This window comes from Saccopteryx bilineata, chromosome 12, assembly GCF_036850765.1.
Source record: "Saccopteryx bilineata isolate mSacBil1 chromosome 12, mSacBil1_pri_phased_curated, whole genome shotgun sequence".
Classification (NCBI taxonomy): Eukaryota; Metazoa; Chordata; class Mammalia; order Chiroptera; family Emballonuridae; genus Saccopteryx; species Saccopteryx bilineata.
The window spans coordinates 5508855-5529132 of NC_089501.1; the positions used below are offsets into that span (position 1 = coordinate 5508855).

A 20278-nucleotide genomic window follows, 5' to 3' on the forward strand; every position below is an offset into this window, starting at 1 on the left:
AAGAAACAGAGGAAAGAAGTATGGAATACAACTAAACAAAAACAAATGACAGAAAAACAAAAGAGAAGAACCAAAAAACAAACAGCTATCAGAAAGCAATTTATAAAATGGCAATAGAAAACCCTCAAGTGTCAATAATTACATTAAATGTAAATGGATTGAACTCACCAATAAAAAGACACAGAGTAGCAGAGTGGATCAAAAAAGAAAATTCAACTGTATGCTGCCTTCAAGAAACACATCTAAGCTACAAGGATAAAAATAGATTCAAAGTGAAAGGTTGGAAAATGATTCTCCAAGCAAATAATATCCAAAGAAAGGCAGGTGTAGCCATACTCATATCTAACAATGCTGACTACAAGACAACAAAGGTAATCAGAGACAAAGATGGTCATTTCATAATGATAAAGGGGACATTGGATCAAGAAGACATAACACTTCTTAATATAGATGCACCAAACCAAGGAGCACCAAAGTATATAAGACACCTACTAACTGATCTAAAAATAAAAAGCAACAAAAATACAATCATACTTGGAGACCACAATACACCACTGAAGGCTCATTCATCCAAACAGAAAACTAATAAAGAAATATTGGCCTTAAACGAAACACTAGAACAATTGGATATGATAGACATCTACAGGACATTTCATCCCAAAATGTCAGAGTATACATTTTTCTCGAGTATATATGAACATTCTCAAGAGTTGACCATATGTTGGGCCACAACACTAACATGAACAAATTCAGAAAGATTGAAATTATACCAAACATATTGTCTGACCATAAATCTTTGAAACTAGAATTCAACTTCAAAAAAGAAGTAAACAAACCCATAAAAATGTGGAAATTAAACAACATACTTCTAAAAAATGACTGGGTCAAAGAAGAAATAAAAGCAAAGATCAAAAGATGTATACAGAAAATGAAAATGACAACACAACATATCAGAATCTCTGGGATACAGCAGAAGCAGAAATAAGAGAGAAATTCATATAATTATAGGCCTATATGAACAAATAAGAGAGAGCCCAAATAAACAGCTTAATATCACATCTTAAGGAACTAGAAAAAAAAAGGACAAAGACAACCCAAAACCAGCAGAAGAAAGGAAATAATAAAAATCAGAGCAGAAATAAATGAAATAGAGAATAGAAAAACTATAGAAAAAAATCAATAAAATGAGCTGGTTCTTTAAAAAGATCAAAAAAATTGACAAACCCCTGGCAAGACTCACTAAGGAAAAAAGAGAAAGGACTCATGTAAACAAAAACCAAAATGAAAGAGGAGAAATTACCACAGATATCATAGATATACGAAGGATTATTGTAGAATACTATGCAAAACTATATGCCACCAAATTTAACAATCTAGAAGAAATGGATTAATTCCTAGAACAGTACAATCTTCCTAGACTGAATCCCGAAGAAGTAGAAAGCCAAAACAGACCCATAAGCAGGGAGGAAATAGAAACAACTCTCAAAAACCTCCTCCAAAATACAAGTCTGGGGCCAGACAGCTATACTAGTAAATTCTATCAAATATTCAAAGAAGACTTGATTCCTATCCTACTTAAAGTCTTCCAAAAAATTGAAGAAGAGGCTATACTTCCAAACACATTTTATGAGGCCAACATAACTCTCATACCAAAACCTGGCAAGGACAACACACAAAAAAACTACAGTCCATTATCTCTAATGAATACAGATGCAAAAACCCTAAACAAAATATTAGCAAATCGAATACAACAACACAATAAAAAATAATTCATCATGATTAAGTGGGATTCATCCCAGAATCACAAGGATGGTTCAACATATGTAAAACAATTAATGTAATAAACTATATCAATAAAACAAAAAACAAAAATCATATGATCCTATCAATAGATGCAGAAAAGGCATTCGATAAAATACAACATCATTTTATGTTTAAAACACTCAACAAAATGGGTATAGAAGGAAAATATCTCAATACAATAAAGGTCATTTATGACAAACCATCAGCTAATATTATATTAAATGGCAAAAAACTAAAAACTTTTCCTCTAAAATTAGGAACAAGACAAGGTTGCCCACTCTCTCCATTCTTATTCAACGTAGTGCTGGAAGTTCTAGCCAGAGCAATCAGACAAGAGAAAAAAATAAAAGGCATTCATATTAAGAAAGAAGAAGTAAAGTTTTCACTTTTTGCAGATGATATAATTCTGTATATAGAAAACCCCAAAGACTCCACAGAAAGGCTATTAGAAACAACAAACCAATACAGTAAGCTCGCAGGATACAAAATTAATATACAGAAGTCAATTGCTTTCTAATATGCCAACAATGAAATTTTAGAAAATAAACTAAAAAAAAATAATCTCTTTTACAGTTGGAACAAAAAAATAAAATACCTAGGAATAAACATAACAAAGAATGTAAAGTAACTATATAAATGAAAACTATAAAGCATTGTTAAAGGAAATTGAAAAAGACACAATGAAATGGAAAAATATTCCTTGTTCTTGGACAGAAAGAATAAATATAGTTAAAATGACCATATTACCCAAACCAATATGCAAATTTAATGCAATTCTCATCAAAATTCCAATGTCATTTTTTAAAGAAATAGAAGAAAAAAATCATCAGGTTTATATGGAACTATAATAACCCCGAATAGTCAAAGTAATCCTAAGGGGAAAAAAACAAAGCTGGGGGCATTACAATACCTGACTTCAAATTATACTACAGATGCCTGACCTGTGGTAGCGCAGTGGATAAAGCGTCGACCTGGAAATGCTGAGGTCGCCGGTTCGAAGCCCTGGGCTTGCCTGGTCAAGGCACATATGGGAGTTGATGCTTCCAGCTCCTCCCCCCTGTCTCTCTCTTCTCTCTCTCTTTGTCTGTCTCTCTCTCTCTCCCTCTCTGAAATGAATAAATTAAAAAAAATTATACTACAGAGCCACGATAATCAAAACAGCATGGTATTGGCAGAAAAATAGACACTCAGACCAATGGAACAGAATAGAGAGCCCAGAAATAAAACCACATATACATGGTCAAATCATCTTTGATAAAGGAGCCAAAAACACACAATGGAGAAAGGAAAGCTTCTTCAATAAGTGGTGCTGGGAAAACTGGAAAGCCACAATGAAAAGAATGAAACTTGACTACAGTTTGTCTTTTTATACAAAAATTAATTCAAAATGGATCAAAGACCTAAATATAAGATCTGAAACAATATCACATAGAAGAAAACATAGGTACTAAACTCATGGATCTTGGCCATAGAGAACATTTTATAAATTTGTCTCCAAAGGCAAGGAAAGTGAAGGGAAAGATAAATGAATGGGACTACATCAGACTAAGAAGCCTTGGCACAACAAAAGAAACTGATAACAAAACAAACAGACAGCCAGCTAAATGGGAGATGATATTTTCCAACAACAGCTCAGATAAGGGCCTGATATCCAAAATATACAAAGAACTCACAAAACTCAACAACAAACAAGCAAACAATCCAATAAAAAAATGGGAAGAGGACATGAACAGACATTTCTCTCAGGAAGAAATACAAATAGCCAATAGATATATGAAAAGATGCTCATCTTCACCAGCTACTAGAGAAATGCAAATCAAAACTACAATGAGATACCACCTCACACCTGTTAGATTAACTATTATCAACAAGACAGGTAATAACAGGTGTTGGAGAGGCTGTGGAGAAAAAGGAACCCTCATTCACTGTTGGTGGGAATGTAAAGTAGTACAACCATTATGGAAGAAAGTATGGTAGTTCCTCAAAAAACTGAAAATAGAACTACCTTATGACCCAGCAATCCCTCTACTGGGTATATACCCCCAAAACTCAAAATCATTGGTACGTAAAGACACATGCAGCCCATGTTCATTGCAGCATTGTTCATGATGGCTAAAACATGGAAACAACCAAAAAGCCCATTCAATAGATGATTGGATAAAGAAGATGTGGTACATATATGCTATGGAAAACTATTCAGCCATAAGAAATGATGACATAGGATCATTTATGACAACATAGATGGACCTTGATAACATTATACTGAGTGAAATATGTAAATCAGAAAAAACTAAGAACTGCATGATTCCATACATAGGTGGGTCACAAAATTGAGACTCATGGACATAGATAAGAGTGTAGTCAATTACCAGGGGGAGGGGAAGGGAGGAGAGGGAGGGGCTGGTGGGAGGGGAGGGGCATAAAGAAAACCAAATGAAGGGTGACAGAGGACGATTTGACTTTGGGTGATGGTATACAACATAACCGAATGTCAAAATGATCTGGAGATGTTTTCTCTAAATCTATGTACTCTAGTTAACCAATGTCACTCTGTTAAAATTAATTGTCTAAATAAAATTATAAAATATATTAAAAAAGAAAAAAACATATTGAGATTTTTATTAGCATTGCATCAATCTATAAATTGATTTGAGAAAGACATCTTAAGATTCTGTCTTTAACTGTAAAAAATTAGTTAACTGACTAGCTAATTTCTGAAAATAGGTTTCCTATTCACAGAAATTATAGAAAACAGATGACAAGTAAAACAGTCTCCTGCACAGGTCTCTGTTCTCATGAGAAAGGCAATCTGATCTGAGCCTTGATGGTAAAATCTCCTGTGATTTATACTCCTCTACAATCCCAGAGTCACAGTGTACCATCTAATGACACTAACTGTATTCCTCTATCAGAAGTAATTTAGTAGTACTCCCTGTAGAATTGTATTCTGCAAAATGAACTCTGAAAAGAATGGAGAATGTTTCAGTGAAGGGCAAGGGTGGGACGTTCACAGTGCTAAAGCTGTCCCTCACTTGAACGTCTCCTGCTCTAGGATGCTTTGTCTCACCTCTCAGGCAGAGATGACAGCCCCAACCTTAGTGAAACTCCTACGTTGAACATATCTGTTTATCACTTAGCACAGGGGTCCCCAAACTTTTTACACAGAGGGCCAGTTCACTGTCCCTCAGACCGTTGGAGAGCCGGACTATAAAAAAAAAAACTATGAACAAATCCCTATGCACACTGCACATATCTTATTTTAAAGTAAAAAAACAAAACAGGAACAAATACAGTATTTAAAATAAAGAACAAGTAAATTTAAATCAACAAACTGACCAGTATTTCAATGGGAACTATGCTCCTCTCACTGACCACCAATGAAAGAAGTGCCCCTTCTGGAAGTGCGGCGGGGGCCGGATAAATGGCCTCAGGGGGCCGCATGTGGCCCGCAGGCCGTAGTTTGGGGACCCCTGACTTAGCACATGGTAACTCAATTACTGGATTATAACTCAGCCTTCCTCCACCTGACTGATTCTCCTTAAAAAGAGCTGAATTTAATTCATCTTGGTATTCCTAGGGTCTAGCACAGTATATGGCAAATAGTGGTGCTCAGAGTGTTTCTGAATGAACAAACTGATGACAGAACAAGCTGAAGAGATGCAGAGGGAGTTGAAAAATCTCTACTGGAAGGGCAGAGGGGGATAGCAACTCACCTGGGTATAGCCTGGGGCTTGAGGAGCCCACCCAGTGTATTACAGAGTGGTTGTATACTCTCACAGGATAATTTTTTCTTCTCACATAACCATTTTCAAGTTACTGAGAAATACAGTTCAATGACAGTCCATAACTAATTTGTTCTCTCACTTTGCTCTGACTCCTTACTCAAGGTCTCTGTGTAAAACAGACCTATATGAATATTTTGTTCTTTATAAATAAAAGATAAGCTTTCTGATTTACCATCAGTAGAATATAATATCTGAGGCTTTGTTTTCTGCTCATATTGGAAAATCACTTATGTGTCCATCCACCTCCATTGTGAACACACATTCAGGGTGGTTGGATGAAATTATCTATGGAGCAAAATTTCCCTTGGTTTGCAACTAATTAGATGAAATACATAACTCTGGAATTGTCCTAATCTGTACCATATTTTAACCAACCAAACTGAATTTGAAGATTAATTTCTTTTTTTTATTTTTGTGACATGGGGGGGGGGCAGAGAGAAGGACAGTTAGGGACAGACAGACAGGAAAGGAGAGAGATGAGAAGTATCAATTTGTTGTGGCTCCTTAGTGGTTCATTGATTGCTTTCTCATATGTGCCTTAACTGAGGAGCTACACCAGAACGAGTGACCCCTTGCTCAAGCCAGTGACCTTGGGCTCAAGCCAGACACCACGGGGTCATGTCTATGATCCCATGCTCAAGCCAGCGACCCCGCGCTCAAGCTGGTGAGCCTATGCTCAAGCCAGATGAGCCTGCACTCAAGCCAGAAACCTCAGGGTTTTAAATCTGTGCCCTCTGCATCCCAGTCTGATGCTCTATCCACTGTGCCACCGCCTGGTCAGGCAGATTTATTTCTAAATTATGAAATTATATTTCATAATTGTTGATAAATTAACATTTACCAAAGACCATAAGCAATTGTTCACTGAGGTACATTACACATAGCAGTACTGACTTTTAAATGTACATGAATATGAAGACTACAGATTTTAGTACTGTCAAATGGGATTCCAAATTAATTATACATATATTAGGTTAACTAAATCTGCTAAATCAATGATAAAAACAAACAGCCTGGATTTCGTACCTCTTCCAGGACTTCCTCTAACATTTCAGCATATTTTTCACATGGCTGTTCAAAGTTCATATTCTTTGTAATTTTCAAAGTCTCCTTTATCATAGAAAGAACTTCTGGATGATCTGCTGTTACCATTTCTATCGAGTCTTCTGTTGAATTAAAGTAAAATAAGTTAACAAACTAGTGCTATTAATAATTTTAGTGGACAACTCTATTTGTAATAGAACATAATTGTTAATACCTGACCTCCCAAAGTACTAAGTTCATGCTAGACTTGGAAGAAAATGCCAGGTCAGGAATCACATCAGAATGAAAATGAATGAGGCAAGAAGTCAAATCAGGCAGGAATCAAAACCAGGAAGCCGGGGAGAAGAGGTGAGCACCAAATGCTTCCTGAGGTCAAGGTGAAACACACGCAGCTAGGCAATGTGTCAGACAACAAGATGAATACTTCCAACTACAAGTATGACACTACATAGCACAGAAGGAAGACAGGGAATAAGCAATTGGAGGGATAGAAGAAAGGGTGACATAGTCTGGTTTCTCCAGTGTCACACTTGATTCTTGCCCTCACTGCATACTGACTATCTCCTGACAAGGCTGAGTTGGCTCACGGGCAGAATCATGATGTAAATGAGACAGGAGGTTGTCAGCTCCACCTGACTCCTCTCCCTCTGTCTCTCCAGTTGAGCTTCTGAGCTATGGCTCCAAGGCTCCATCCACCAGAGTCTCCTGCCACAGCCCAATGATTCCTAGCTCAGAAGAACCCCAAGGAGCAGCTTCCTGCTGCCTTCCCTGCCATGAAGTGAGAAGTCTGTTCTCAGTGATGGAAATAGCCAGTGATATAGAGTCAGAGTGGAAGAGGCAAGAATTTATGGTCTTGGGAAGGAAGACATGATGAGGCAGAAATAGCCTGGCAAAGAGACTAAATATGCTGGAAGCTGCTAGTTTTTCCCCAGATATCCATTCTCTTCTTCCTTAGTAATTTACCTGATTTTGTCAGGGTTAGCAATGTATCCAGCTCAAAACACTACATCTTTCAACTTCCCTTATAGCTTGAATGACTCATAGATAAGATGCAAGCAAAAATTTTTTTGGCAAGTCTGTCATCTCTTTAAAAAGACATAACTCAGCTAGGGAGAGTGCAGTTTTTATCCCTTGCCTTTTCTCTCTTCCTGTCAGGCACCCTGATATGATGGCTGGAGCACCAGCAGCCGTCTTGGTAATTGTTACAGCAGTCATATGCCAGGGATGGCAGAACTGGATGATAGATCTGTCTTCCTAACATTCTTTTTCTTTTCTTTTCTTTTCTTTTTTTGTATTTTTCTGAAGTGAGAAGCAGGGAGGCAGAGAGACAGACTCCCGCATGTGCTGGACCAGGATCCACCTGGCAAGGCCACTAGGGGGCAATGCTCTGCCCATCTGTGGAGTTGCTCTGTTGCAACAGAAGTCATTCTAGCGCCTGAGGTGGAAGCCATGCAGCCATCCTCAGCGCCTGGGCCAACTTTGCTCCAATGGAGCCTTGGCTGTGGGAGGGGCAGAGAGAGATAGAGAGAAGCAGGAGGGGGAAGGCTGGTGTAGCAGATGGGTACTTTTCCTGTGTGCCCTGGATGGGAATAAAACTTGGGACTTCCACATGCCGGGCTGATGCTCTACCACTGAGCCAACCGGTCAGGGCTCCTAATATTCTTTTTCAACAAAACAATATACCACATGTTATTTTTCTGTGTTTCTGTATGTCTAACTATTTATAATAGTGTAGCCTTTGAGATAGAGTACATTAGATATTAATAATGCTTTTTACAAAAATCATGTATTTCTCTCTTAAAATTCTGAAGGAACTACATGTGATCTTTAGATTCACAATCTAAGACAGAGGTCGGGAACCTTTTTGGCTGAGAGAGCTATGAAACGCCACATATTTTAAAATGTAATTCCATGAGAGCCATACAACGACCCATGAAATTATGCATTATCCAATAAAAATTTGGTGTTGTCCCAGAGGACAGCTGTGATTGGCTCCAGCCACTCGCAACCATGAACATAAGCAGTAGGAAATGAATGGATTGTAATACATGAAAATGTTTTATATTTTTAATGTTATTATTTTTTTTATTAAAGATTTGTCTGCGAGCCAGATGCAGCCATCAAAAAAGCCACATCTTGCTTGCGAGCCATAGTTTCCCAACCCCTGATCTAAGAGAATCAAATTACCCAACTATTAATTTACCTGTTTTTGAATCCAGTGTTAGATCCTGATTGTCTTGAGAACTTCTTCTAAATGTAGGTGTTTCACTGGCTTCCCTTTCATCTGTGAATGAAACATTGTTAACACTTAAAGAACAGTAATAAATTATAGATGATTCCTAAAACAATATTGTGGTGTGGGTGCAAGTACCCAGGACTCATGTTACTAATTCTTTAAAGATCATAATAATAACCATAATAATAATATAAGTAAACATATCTATCAGCAGTAGATAGAAATTGAAAGGCAGACATAGAGACTTATCAACTGCAAACCTCTACCTGAGCGTGCCAAAGGGGCAGAACCCGGGGTACAGAGTCACCGACCAGGAAGAGGGAGAGAAAAGAAAAAGCAAGAAGATAACCTCTCAAAATCAAGAATAATCTGCAGACTTTATAACCTATCCCATTTTATTATATTTGTTCATTTGTTTCTCTTATCTTCATTCTTAATACTTTTTTTCCTCCTCCAATTTGGCCGATTAACTCTCTGCCGGTCTTACTCTCTCCTCTCCTTGAACTACACTACCCATAAGTGTTACATCTCCCATTATCTTTTCTCTTCTCTTCCTTTCTCTCTATGAGGGTTGCACTCCAAAACCCTTAACTCTCTCTCTCTCTCCTTTCTTTTTTCTTCTTTTAGTGGTTCCCTCTTTTTTTCTCTCTCTCTCTTTCTTTTCTCCCTCTATATTAGTTTCTTCCTTTCTCCTTTACATCTCCTCTCATTCAAACCTCAATAACAAACAAATTATCTTATTGGGGACTCAAACTTATGTTTGTGGCATTTTGGGGGGTTTTTACTTCACCTTTTTAACTCACTAGCAGTGCTCCCATCTCTGGCTCTCCATATTATCTAGTTCTTGTTCCACTAAATACAATAGTAATTTTTTTAATTTGTCCCCCCATTTTTCCGTTTTCCTCTTATTCCTCTCATCATAACTCTTAGACAACCAACACCTAAAAGCAAATCATTTTATTCTTGACCCAAATTTTTTCCTTATTTGCTTTTTGTGGGTCCATACGCTCTTTTTTTTTCTTTTTTTTTTTCTTTTTGCCCCTTTATTACTTTTCCCCAATTCAGGCCCTCCATCACAGGCATTGTTTGTTATAATTCACAGTTCACCACAAGATTTTCTCAAGAAAGGGGGAGAGGAGAGGAGAGGAAAAAAGGAGGGGAGGAATAATTTCCTTTTTTTAAAATTTTTATTTTATTTTATTTTTCTTTATTTCATTATTATTTTTTTTTAAAAAACAACTCTTTTCAATATTTTATTATTTTTATTATTTTTTTATTTTTTTAACTTTTTATTCTTTATTAAATCTCATTAATACTATCAACAAAACCACCCTCAGATGCCATTAAGGAAGAGAAAATCGAATATCATGGATTCAAAAGAAAGAGAGGTAACACAGCTAGATGAGGAAAAATCTATGGAGAAAAAATTTAATATATTGGAAACCTTGGAGCTAAATGACAGAGAATTCAAGATAGAAATCCTAAAAATCCTCCGAGATATACAAAAAAACACAGAAAGGCAATTTAGGGAGCTCAGAAAACAACTCAATGAACACAAAGAATATATGTCCAAGGAAATTGAAACTATAAAAACAAATCAAACAGAGATGAAAAACTCAATTCACGAGCTGAAAAACAAAGTAACAAGCTTAACTAATAGAACAGGTCAGATAGAAGAGAGGATTAGTGAAATAGAAGACAAGCAACTTGAGGCACAACAGATAGAAGAAGAAAGAGACTCAAAAATTAAAAAAAATGAGATAGCCCTACAAGAATTATCTGACTCCATCAAAAAGAATAACATAAGAATAATAGGTATATCAGAGGGAGAAGAGAGAGAAAATGGAATGGAGAACATACTCAAACAAATAGATGAGAACTTCCCAAGCCTGTGGAAAGAACTAAAGCCTCAAGTTCAAGAAGCAAACAGAACTCCGAGTTTTCTTAACCCCAACAAACCTACTCCAAGGCATATCATAATGAAATTGACACAAACCAATGGCAAAGAAAAAATTCTCAAGGCAGCCAGGGAAAAGAAGAATACAACATATAAAGAAAGGCCCATTAGATTATCATCAGATTTCTCAGCAGAAACTCTACAAGCTAGAAGAGAGTGGACCCCAATATTTAAAGTCCTGAAAGAGAGGAACTTTCAGCCACGAATACTATACCCATCAAAGCTATCCTTCAAATACGAAGGAGAAATAAAAACATTCACAGATACAGAAAAGATGAGGGAATTTATCATCAGAAAACCCCCACTCCAGGAATTACTAAAGGGGGTTCTCCAATCAGATACAAAGAACAAAAAAAAAACAGAGCCACAAGTAAAAGCTCCAAGAAGAACACAATAAAACCAAATTTAAACTGTGACAACAACAAAAAGAAAGAGGGGGAGAAGATGGAGATTAACAGTAGCAAAGGACGATGGAGTGCAAAAGTACTCACAAAATAGTTCGCTACAATGAACAGGGTAGGGACCCTTTTCATTACTCAAAGGTAACCACCATTGAAAAAACCACCACAGAAGCACACGAGATAAAAAAGATAGCAACAGAGGAAAGATGTATGGAATACAACCAAATAAAAACAAAAGATAGAAAAACGAAAGAGAAGAATCAAACAAGACACAAAACTAACAGAAAGCAAGATATAAAATGGCAATAGGGAACTCACAAGTATCAATAATTACACTAAATGTAAACGGATTAAACTCACCAATAAAAAGGCACAGAGTAGCAGAATGGATTAAAAAAGAAAATCCAACTGTATGCTGCCTACAGGAAACTCATCTAAGTAACAAGGATAAAAACAAATTCAAAGTGAAAGGCTGGAAAACAATACTCCAAGCAAATAACATCCAAAAAAAAAGCAGGTGTAGCAATACTTATATCGGATAATGCTGACTACAAGACGGGAAAAGTACTCAGAGACAAAAATGGCCATTTCATAATGGCTAAGGGGACACTGAATCAAGAAGACATAACAATTCTTAATATATATGCACCAAACCAAGGAGCACCAAAATATATAAGACAGCTACTTATTGATCTTAAAACAAAAACTGACAAAAACACAATCATACTTGGAGACCTCAATACACCGCTGACGGCTCTAGATCGGTCATCCAGAGAATCAATAAAGACATAGTGGCCTTAAACAAAACACTAGAGCACCTGGATATGATAGACATCTACAGGACATTTCATCCCAAAGTGACTGAGTATACATTTTTCTCCAGTGTACATGATTCATTCTCAAGAATTGACCATATGTTGGGCCACAAAAACAATATCAGCAAATTGAGAAAAATTGAAGTTGTACCAAGCATATTTTCTGATCGTAAAGCCTTGAAACTAGAATTCAACTGCAAAAAAGAGGAAAAAAATCCCACAAAAATGTGGAAACTAAACAACATACTTTTAAAAAATGAATGGGTCAAAGAAGAAATAAGTGCAGAGATAAAAAGATATATACAGACTAATGAAAATGACAATACGACATATCAGAATCTATGGGATGCAGCAAAAGCAGTGATAAGAGGGAAGTTCATATCACTTCAGGCATATATGAACAAACAAGAGAGAGCCCAAGTGAACCACTTAACTTCCCACCTTAAGGAACTAGAAAAAGAAGAACAAAGACAACCCAAAACCAGCCAAAGAAAGGAGATAATAAAAATCAGAGCAGAAATAAATGAATTAGAGAACAGAAAAACTATAGAAAAAATTAATAGAACAAGGAGCTGGTTCTTTGAAAAGATCAACAAAATTGACAAACCCTTGTCAAGACTTACCAAGGAAAAAAGAGAAAGAACTCATATAAACAAAATCCAAAATGAAAGAGGAGAAATCACCACGGACACCGTAGACATACAAAGAATTATTGTAGAAGACTATGAAAAACTTTATGCCACTAAATTCAACAACCTAGAAGAAATGGATAAATTCCTAGAACAATACAACCTTCCTAGACTGAGTCAAGAAGAAGCAGAAAGCCTAAACAGACCTATCAGTAGAGAAGAAATAGAAAAAACCATTAAAAACCTCCCCAAAAATAAAAGTCCAGGCCCTGACGGCTATACCAGCGAATTTTATCAAACATTCAAAGAAGACTTGGTTCCTATTCTACTCAAAGTCTTCCAAAAAATTGAAGAAGAAGCAATACTTCCAAACACATTTTATGAGGCCAACATAACCCTCATACCAAAACCAGGCAAGGATGGCACAAAAAAAGCAAACTACAGACCAATATCTCTAATGAATACAGATGCTAAAATACTAAACAAAATACTAGCAAATTGAATACAACAACATATTAAAAAAATAATACATCATGATCAAGTCGGATTCATCCCAGAATCTCAAGGATGGTTCAACATACGTAAAACGGTTAATGTAATACACCATATCAACAAAACAAAGAACAAAAACCACATGATCTTATCAATAGACGCAGAAAAGGCTTTCGATAAAATACAACACAATTTTATGTTTAAGACTCTCAACAAAATGGGTATAGAAGGAAAATATCTCAACATGATAAAGGCCATATATGATAAACCATCAGCTAACATCATATTAAATGGCACTAAACTGAAGGCTTTCCCCCTTAAATCAGGAACAAGACAGGGTTGTCCACTCTCTCCACTCTTATTTAATGTGGTACTAGAGGTTCTAGCCAGAGCAATCAGACAAGACAAAGAAATAAAAGGCATCCAAATCGGAAAAGAAGAAGTAAAGGTATCACTTTTTGCAGATGATATGATCCTATACATCGAAAACCCCAAAGAATCCACAAAAAGACTACTAGAAACAATAAGCCAATACAGTAAGGTCGCAGGATACAAAATTAACATACAGAAGTCAATAGCCTTTCTATATGCCAACAATGAAACAACTGAGAAGGAACTCAAAAGAATAATCCCCTTCACGATTGCAACAAAAAAAATAAAATACTTAGGAATAAACATAACAAAGAATGTCAAGGACTTATATAATGAAAACTATAAACCATTGTTAAGGGAAATCGAAAAAGATATAATGAGATGGAAGAATATACCTTGTTCTTGGCTAGGAAGAATAAATATAATCAAGATGGCCATATTACCCAAAGCAATATACAAATTTAATGCAATTCCCATCAAACTTCCAATGATGTTTTTTAAAGAAATGGAGCAAAAAATCATCAGATTTATATGGAACTATAAAAAACCCTGAATAGCCAAAGCAATCCTAAAGAAAAAGAATGAAGCTGGGGGCATTACAATACCTGACTTCAAACTATATTATAGGGCCACGACAATCAAAACAGCATGGTATTGGCAGAAAAATAGACACTCAGACCAATGGAACAGAATAGAAAACCCAGAAATAAAACCACATATATATAGTCAAATAATTTTTGATAAAGGGGCCAACAACACACAATGGAGAAAAGAAAGCCTCTTCAATAAATGGTGCTGGGAAAACTGGAAACCCACATGCAAAAGAATGAAACTGGACTACAGTTTGTCCCCCTGTACTAAAATTAACTCAAAATGGATCAAAGATCTAAACATAAGACCTGAAACAATTAAGTACATAGAAGAAGACATAGGTACTCAACTCATGGACCTGGGTTTTAAAGAGCATTTTATGAATTTGACTCCACAGGCAAGAGAAGTGAAGGCAAAAATTAATGAATGGGACTACATCAGACTAAGAAGTTTTTGCTCAGCAAGAGAAACTGATAACAAAATAAACAGACAGCCAACTAAATGGGAAATGATATTTTCAAACAACAGCTCAGATAAGGGCCTAATATCCAAAATATACAAAGAACTCATAAAACTCAACAACAAACAAACAAACAATCCAATAAAAAAATGGGAAGAGGATATGAATAGACACTTCTCCCAGGAAGAAATACAAATGGCCAACAGATATATGAAAAGATGCTCATCTTCTTTAGCTATTAGAGAAATGCAAATCAAAACTGCAATGAGATACCACCTCACACCTGTTCGATTAGCTGTTATTAGCAAGACAGGTAATAGCAAATGTTGGAGAGGCTGTGGAGAAAAAGGAACCCTCATCCACTGTTGGTGGGAATGTAAAGTAGTACAACCATTATGGAAGAAAGTATGGTGGTTCCTCAAAAAACTGAAAATAGAACTACCTTATGACCCAGCAATCCCTCTTCTGGGTATATATCCCAAAAACTCAGAAACATTGATACGTAAAGACACATGCAGCCCCATGTTTACTGCAGCATTGTTCACAGTGGCCAGGACATGGAAACAACCAAAAAGCCCATCAATAGATGACTGGATAAAGAAGATGTGGCACATATACACTATGGAATACTACTCAGCCATAAGAAATGATGACATCGGAACATTTACAGCAAAATGGTGGGATCTTGATAACATGATACGAAGCGAAATAAGTAAATCAGAAAAAACCAGGAACTGTATTATTCCATACGTAGGTGGGACATAATAGTGAAACTAAGAGACATTGATAAGAGTGTGGTGGTTACGGGGGGGAGGGGGGAATGGGAGAGGGATAGGGGGTGGGGAGGGGCACAAAGAAAACAAGATAGAAGGTGACAGAGGACAATCTGACTTTGGGTGGTGGGTATGCAACATAATTGAACGACAAGATAACCTGGACTTGTTATCTTTGAATATATGTATCCTGATTTATTGATGTCACCCCATTAAAAAAAAAAAGAAATTGAAAGGCAGAAACCACAGGACGAACTAAAAATACAAGGCTAGTGTGTTCCAAAAGGAAAATTTATTTTAAAAGGGCCTCGATGCTAGATACAAGTAGGCTGAGACCAGCAAACTGTTAGCCCCAAACTGTGGGAGTGAGCATTAGATTCAGGGGTTGTTGCAAGCATTTGCTAGCATCGGGTTGCTTGTACCTGGACATACTCAGATTAGCATATTGGGGTTTGTAGCCCTGATCACTGACTTGATGATGAGCAGGAGGAGGGGAAATCCTGCTGCAGAGACACAAGTTATTTGATGTAGCACAGGCTTGGTGTCCTTGGTAAATTATGAAGACAACCAAGAAGTCAGTCTCCCAGAAATAGCTGGGACCTGAGTCTGTGACTAAGCTTTTACAAACAACTATTGTGATTTAAACTTCCCTAATGGTCAGGTCCCTCCCCAAAGCAAGCTTTCCTAGACATTCCTCTGAGGGTAAACTTTTTGCCACATTTCAAAGTGAAGGCCAGGAAGTCATTAAGAGAGAGAATAGAAAGCAAATTAACTACAACCTTACAGTACTTTCCCAGGATGGGAGGAGTTGCTTAAGTGGAGGGGGAGGTTGGGAGAGGGAAATGTTTACTGAAGAAGTTGTCCTAATGGTAGTTGGGTGAGGGGAATTTGAGTTTTACAGGGGCTAATTTAACCCTAACTGAAATTACTAAACCAAACTGGTTATTACTAAACCAAGAGTAATTTCAGTTTCATATACTGCCAGTGAATCTAAATTGGAAAAAAAAATCAAACATTCCTTTCCTGAGGTAGAGTGTATTTATTTATCTCAGATACATGGGGGAAGGAACACTGGCTGTGTCCACATCCCTCCAGTGTGGATGGAGGCACTGATGTCTGCTTTCACCTCAGACTGCCTCCCCTAAGGAGGGAACAGACAGCCTCTCTTAGTGTATTAGCTGGCAACTCCCAGAAGTCACTTGGCCAAAGTTTTCCGCGCATGCGTGTGTGTGTGTGTGTGTGTGTGTGTGTGTGTGTGTGTGAGTGTGTGTGTGTTGCTTTACATAAGTTTTTGATAGCTCCCAAGATACACTTAAATACAAAAGTTTGGATGAATTTTAAAAAACAAATATGTTAGACATATTCAATCTCTGGTTGAGAGGAAGACTTTTTAAGCCTGAAAGTAAATGGAAGAAATCAACAAAGAGAAAGTAATGATTTGAATATGAAAATATAAGAAAAATTCCTCTACTTTAAAAACAGCAAGGTAATTTAAAAGACAAATCACCCAAATTGGAAAAAGAATATGAAAGATAAGTGACTAATAGGGAAAGTTTATATACAAACTATATAACTGATTCAACAATTAAAAAAAAATAAGTAAAAGTAAAAATAGTCACCTCAGAAAAAAAGAAATGTAAATGGTCAACAAATATTAAACTTCAAAAAAAGTTAAAGTAATATCTACAAGGACAAAATATTGAGGAAACAATGACATGTACTTTGTGTATTACTGAGGGGAACATAGTTTGGAGCAACTTTTATTCAAGCAAAGCAACTGGACTCTGTCTATAGCTTCATACTCATTAAACCAGTGACTCTACTTATGTCAATTTGCAGACAAAACTTTATGTAGAAAATTCATTGAAGCATTATTTGTAGTGGCAAAAAAAATCTGAAAAATTATAAGTTTACAACATAAAGAACTAGTTAAAATTATTACCTATCAATAGGGACATTGTGCAGTAATCGATAATGAGGGATAAAATATCTCCTAGTAATGTAATTAAATATTACATAAAGGTAAAAATATTTTACAGGGTATGTTTTTGATTATGTTTAAATATGGATGGAAAAATTTTACATGGGTAAATAGCACTAAATGATAACACTTCACAGCTAAAACTCAGATTTGTGATGGTTGAATTTGAACACATAAAGTAAAGAACTTTAAAGAATTTTTATTATATAACAATAATTGTTGTTATGTTTAGAAATATTTTGAAATTTTGGGGCAATTCTAATTATCTCAGACTCTCAGCGTCTACATTTTCTTCTTCATTCTAGTAAATCAATTTTTGTTCTATAGCTTAAATCTGTAAGAAAGAAGTATTTTTTCTCCTGAACTTTTCAATTTGGGAGTATTTAAAACTTCAATATAAACATGACAAAATATAAAATAAAGAGAAATAAGACCCATAAGCATGGCACTAACATTTCATTTTGTTACCATCTTTACCAGTTTTAGCAGCTTGACTTCTACCTGACTTCATTCTGGCTTCTTCATTGTCCTCTAAAGAGCTTTCTCTTTGGGATTCCAGAGTAAAAATACTGCACTGGAAGAGTACTGTGCTAATCTGTTCATATTAGAAAAAAAATGGCCAATAACAACAGTAGCAATATATTTCTTTACCATCTTCATCAGCTGAGGAGAGCACCTCTTCTATGGTTTTATCAGATGGAAACTTGTCATATTCCTTCATTTTATGTTCTATTTCAAGTTCTTTTAAAGCTGAAAGATAGAAATTGGCTGTTAGAAAAAGGTAATTGTAGGGTAAGGAGATTGGTATGATTCAATCCTTTGTTCTAAAGTCAGATAGACTTGGGTGTGAGTTATGACTCAGTGAGCATGGCTTTGGTAAATCATTTATCTCCTTGTTTTAATTTCTACTTCACAAAATGAGGATCACAAACGAAAGCATGGTTGCAAGGATTAAATATGATAATGGATGTTGACGACTTAGAAAATGCTTGGCTCACAGGAAGCCTGCTCCACGTCAGTGGTCACCCTTTGTATTATTCTATAATTTTCTATGTTTGAAAAACTCAATATTCTCCACTGATGAATTTTTCTTAAAAACATATTGGAGTAAATAAAAATGACTAGCAAAAGTATTCTAATTTTTTAAATTTTAAGAAAAGTTAACACTATTGTCAGATTTAGAATAATTAGTGTATCTGAAAAGAAGCTTTTAAATTTGTAGCATATGAGAGATAGCCTCTACTTCTATATTCTGGTAGGAAAAGGCAATTTGTGGAATGCTTTAACATCTATGATTTTATGCAATAATGTAATGTCAAAGGAATCACTATTGACTCCCACAAATGTTACAGATCACTGGGCTAGCTTCTTCCTTTAACCTAAGTTTCTGTTTAGTGTCCCCTCTTTCGAGAGATCTTCCTTCTTCATCCTAATGCAACACTACCACAATCATTGCCTGCCCCACTACTGTGTTATATTTTTTCCTACCTGTTTACCTTTATGGGGTTTTTTTTGCCCCTCTACCCTCCATTATAGTGTAACCACCATGAAGACAGGAGCTTCATGCATCTTGTTCACCTCTGTAGCTTAGTGCCTAACACAAAGTAGGTACTCTAGTATTTATTGAATGAATGAATAAATTCATTTTGTCCAGACTTAAATAGGTAGAATAACAACCATTTTAGTAGTCTGGGTCAATATTCTCAAACTTTACTTTGTGAGTTGTCTATGAGTATTTTATAAATTTTGGTTTTCATTTTGAAGATAATACACTAAAAATATAAATTGATTCTGGGTCATCTGGATGATCATTTAAATGGCATGCAATTCAATGTTTGTCTTTTTGGTTGTTTTTTGTAATCCCTTGCACACCGTGTTGGATTTTCATTTGTTTATAGGCTAATGAGAAAGAAGAGAGGCAGGTTTATTAGGAAATATGTGTTCTTGCCTAACAACAGCTCAATGCTGCCATGTAAGAAGAAGTAACTTCCTTGCTAATTAAATAGTTTTAAGCATAGAAAATGATGGGAAGCTTCTTGATTTATGTAAAAAGTTAGTGAAACTCGGCCTTGGCCGGTTGGCTCAGTGGTAGAGCGTCGGCCTGGCGTGCAGAAGTCCCAGGTTGGATTCCCGGCCAGGGCACACAGGAGAAGTGCCCATCTGCTTCTCCACCCCTCCCCCTCTCCTTCCTCTCTGTCTCTCTCTTCCCCTCCCGCAGCCAAGGTTCCATTGGAGCAAAGATGGCCAGGCGCTGGGGATGGCTCCTTGGCCTCTGCCCCAGGCGCTAGAGTGGCTCTGGTCGTAACAGAGCGACGCCCGGGGGGGCAGAGCATCGCCCCCTGGTGGGCGTGCCGGGTGGATCCCGGTCGGGCGCATGTGGGAGTCTGTCTGTCTCTCCCCGTTTCCAGCTTCAGAAAAAAAAAAAAAAAAAGTTAGTGAAACTCTGATAGCAAACCCTGGCCGGTTGGCTCAACCGTAGAGCGTCGGCCTGGCGTGTGGGGGACCCGGGTTCGATTCCCGGCCAGGGCACATAGGAGAAGTGCCCATCTGCTTCTCCACCCCCCCCTCCTCTCTGTCTCTCTCTTCCCCTCCCGCAGCCGAGGCTCCATTGGAGCAAAGATGGCCCGGGTACTGGGGATGGCTCCTTGGCCTCTGCCCCAGGTGCTAGAGTGGCTCTGGTCGCGGCAGAGCGACGCCCCGGAGGGGCAGAGCATCGCCCCTGGTGGGCGTGCCGGGTGGATCCCGGTCGGGCGCTTGCGGGAGTCTGTCTGACTGTCTCTCCCCGTTTCCAGCTTCAGAAAAATACAAAAAAGAAAAAAAGAAAAGAACCCCCCCCAAAAAAAAACAAAAACAAAATCTGTCAAATAGAGCACAAGAAAAGAAAATGTTACAAGTGTAGAAAAAAAATCCTAGATTAAAAAACAAAAGAAAAAATATGT

At 36.9% G+C, this 20278-nt stretch overlaps 1 protein-coding gene across 3 annotated transcripts in view; it reads right to left on the reverse strand.

The window, feature by feature from the left end:
• Nucleotides 1-20278, reverse strand: part of AK9 (adenylate kinase 9) — a 178054-nt gene that overhangs the window by 102074 nt on the left and 55702 nt on the right. For 2 of the 3 annotated variants that reach the window (XM_066247994.1, XM_066247991.1), the window contains exons 14-16: nucleotides 17991-18089; nucleotides 8836-8916; nucleotides 6615-6754 (exon numbers count right to left, since the gene is read on the reverse strand). In XM_066247994.1, coding sequence (XP_066104091.1) covers nucleotides 6615-6754; nucleotides 8836-8916; nucleotides 17991-18089 — 320 coding nt within the window. The remainder of the gene's footprint in view (nucleotides 1-6614; nucleotides 6755-8835; nucleotides 8917-17990; nucleotides 18090-20278) is intronic. The other variant, XM_066247993.1, reaches the window with a different exon arrangement.